At 38.4% G+C, this 3,405-nt stretch overlaps 1 protein-coding gene across 1 annotated transcript in view; it reads right to left on the bottom strand.

Annotated features, from left to right (window-relative positions):
• The window catches only part of LOC107582219 (IgGFc-binding protein-like), a 24,390-nt gene extending 22,876 nt beyond the window's left edge, over positions 1–1,514 (bottom strand). The window contains exons 1-2 of the mRNA XM_016267967.1: positions 1,350–1,514; positions 35–1,018 (exon numbers count right to left, since the gene is read on the bottom strand). Coding sequence (XP_016123453.1) covers positions 35–1,018; positions 1,350–1,398 — 1,033 coding nt within the window. The 5' untranslated portion in view covers positions 1,399–1,514. The remainder of the gene's footprint in view (positions 1–34; positions 1,019–1,349) is intronic.
• Between the last annotated feature and the right edge of the window lie 1,891 nt (positions 1,515–3,405).

The following is a 3,405-nucleotide window of genomic DNA, read 5'->3' as shown; positions in this document are numbered from 1 at the left end:
GTAGGAACAATCAGAAGGGCTCGGTTGTCAAAACCAGCTATCCCGTCAAGTGCGTACGAGGAACAAAAACGGTTGTTGGGCAGAAGATTCATAAGAAATGGGTCATATATGACACCACGGGATGTTCGCACACCATTAAACAGAAAAAACACTTGGATTCCATTGTCAGCAATGACATTAAGGCCATTTGGAGACTGGATTTTGTACTCTACAATGCGCCCACGCTGAAGAACGGCAGTTAATGTAGTACGGCCAAATTGAACGGTTATATTTGTTGACTGTGATGCTTGGATATAGATGCTGTCGAACTGGCTCTGAATGCTAAATGGAGCAACCGGGAAGTGAGTTCCCCAGCTTTGGACCGGCAGGAGTTGCTCATAAACGTGATTGCACTTAGAAAAGCGCCACGTGCACATGTGGCCCGAGTACACGGCAATGGGAAGTTTTGAGGATACGCTGGTTCCTGTGAGGTCTCCTTGGCTTTGAATTTGTGCATTTTCGAAAGGGTCCAGGACTACAACTAGTTTACTGCCGACACCGTATGAGTGACCTTCGAACCGGACCGCCGCTTTAAGGAACACTTCCACAGTGTTCTGCTTTTTACTGTTGACAAGCACAAACTCCTTCAGCATGGATGGAGGGGAGTTGGTGGGGGTGAACACAAAATATTCAGTACCCCATTCACTCAAGGGGTAGACCAGGGATGTGTCTGCCGTGTGTTCTTTTGAGTTGAGTGAGAAAACCGTTATGTCATCAGATGCCTGAATGAGGACAGTTTTGGGGGACCTCCTGGTGCCATACAGCTCGACCTGTACGGGGAGGGTCACAGTGAAGCCCTGACCTGCAGTCAGTTGCACCCCCTGGGTAAAACTGAGACTGGGCACGCGGACTTTGACTTGACAATTAGAATTCACAGAGGTGATATAAAGCTGAAAAAGTGACTGGTTCAAAGGGGAAACATAGTTTTGCATGAACACAGTGGCAAACTCTCGTCCTTCAGATCGAGACTGGGCACCATCTTCAGGAAGTCAAGAGAGAGAAAGAAAATTAATTGCAAATAAACAAATATAGATGCAGTTGCACTTTTCAAATCTTTATAATAAATTTAATTAACTAATGTTTAATTTATACCACTTGCATTATTTCTCAAAATACCCCCCCCATTTACATTAAAGCTATTGTCATATTTTAAATAATTGCATAAAAACAACACTCCAAAATATAAAAGTTGAATTTTTCAAATCTTTATATTGGAAACTAACTAACGTTCAATTTAAATAATTAGCAAAAATACGTGTTTATTAAGCTACTTTAATGTTAAAAAAAGTAGTCCAATAGATGAGTCTTACCCCACAACAGAAACATAACAAAACAAGCCAGTAAAAGTTTTACTTCCATGACAAGCTGCAAATGAGTGTCTTGAATAAGAACACATTTAAACGTACAAAAAAACAAACAAAGTGGGTATCATTAACTAAAGACTACACCTATGCAACTTATTTGTCTTTATACGCTGAGGAGAACTTCGCTCGAAAAAAATCCCATCTAAATCACAACACGTGTGTATTAAGTACGTAATTTGCTCTTGACCCCGTTCTATTAATGCTTTTTGAGTATTCTAAATGAGCGACCGGGTGCCTGAGGTAAGTAATTAGTATAAAACACGCCCAAACCACCTCCATAAGAGCTTTCGTCACAGTGGGAACGTTTGACGCGCACTGTTGCAAGTCTATTCAGGATCATGACCTGGGGTTTTCCCCGTTATTTTAATGTTTCTTGTTGACTTGTAATGTTACGTTAGTATAGCTTTTTTTGTATTCTCTCTCTCTCACACACACGCAGACAGACAGACAGACAGACAGACATATAAAACGCATATCTATGTGGTTAATCTTCATTTCCCTCTGAGTCTGAAATTATACGTTTTAAGGGAATTAAGGCTCAAGGGCTCTGTAGTGTTATCTGAGAGAAGCGACCAGCAGAAGCGTCATGCCCATTCAAAGTGAGGGGGCACATGCCCCTCAGATTTTTGAGCCAAGTGGATTTTGAATGCAGCTTCCAAAAGACAAAAAATAGCAGATTCATATTTTCTATATTTAATGCTATCACACCGGCGTGATTAGAACGTTCAGTGCATCATATCATCAGCTGCTAAATTCAAATCTGCGTTCGTTCGCTGGTTGGTGCTGAGCCAGATACAGACGCGTTTTTACAGTACTGTATGGCAAGCCGTTTTAGCTTAAAATATTCCAAGCGTTACTCGTCGTGATTGCATTTTAACTAGTAACAATTCAATTAGAGAGCTCTACAATTCAATTCTTACTATAATAATGCCAATTAGTGAGCTCGCAAAGTCTATTTTTACTAGTTATAATCTCTATAAACTAGTTACTAGTTATATAAATAATAAATTAAATAATCTCTAATTTAATTAGAGAGCTCTGCAATTGCATTCTTACTAGTAGGAATTCAATTAGAGAGCTCTACAATTAAATTCTTACTAGTAAGAATTACAATTATAGAGCTCTTTGATGCAGTTTTTTATTGCAAGTCGTTTTAGCATTTAAAAGTTTGTTTTGACTATCCATAAATATAATTTGAGATAGGAACACTTGTATTTTGACGAGTCATAATTATACTTCCACTAGTCACAATGACAATTAGAGATATCTGCAATTATAATTGCACTAGTAAGAAATCAGATTAGAGATATATACTCTAAATACTTTGACTATTCAAAACTCCATTTAAGATATCTGTAATGACGTCACAGATATCTTCAACAGGGCGTCACACATACGCAAAGGTAATTCGAGATATCTCTAATTCAGTTTCGACTAGTCACAATTATATTTTAAGATATCTGAACTGTACCTGCTCCTAGTCGAATGTGCTGTTGTGTGACGTGAGACTAAATTAACTCAGCTCCTCCCAGAGCCCCTTCATACTTAACATATCAAAATATTGAATGTCAAGATGTCAGCTATAGCCATATATAACATGATTCTAGAATGACTTGTATGTAACATTGCGCTGCATGAGCAATTTGAATGTGCATTTGAATCGCCCAAATTAGATTTGAGAGCTACAGCCTAGGAAAATCATGTAGATCACCTCGTAGGATTTTACACTAAACGTAAAAGTAGTGGCGTACTTTTAGGTAATGTGTTGTCACACCAAGACCACAGACAATGGATGTTTTTTCTCATACTTTTGAATTACTTCTGTATAAAACAGTTTAAAATGACCCAAAGACGCAGGACCTTTATTATACAACTCTTAGACAAAATGGCGGATGACAACAGTTTCCAAGGTAGGATTGGTTAATAAAATGTTTAAGGTGGGGCTAAGCAAAGGTACATTTGCATGCACATTTTTAGATATCTATAAAGGAATTTTGATTAG

Source organism: Sinocyclocheilus grahami, unplaced genomic scaffold (genome assembly GCF_001515645.1).
Source record: "Sinocyclocheilus grahami isolate Dianchi unplaced genomic scaffold, SAMN03320097.WGS_v1.1 scaffold42.1, whole genome shotgun sequence".
Lineage (NCBI taxonomy): Eukaryota > Metazoa > Chordata > Actinopteri > Cypriniformes > Cyprinidae > Sinocyclocheilus > Sinocyclocheilus grahami.
Note: the sequence above shows the minus strand (reverse complement) of the source record. Positions and strands in the feature narration are given on the sequence as shown.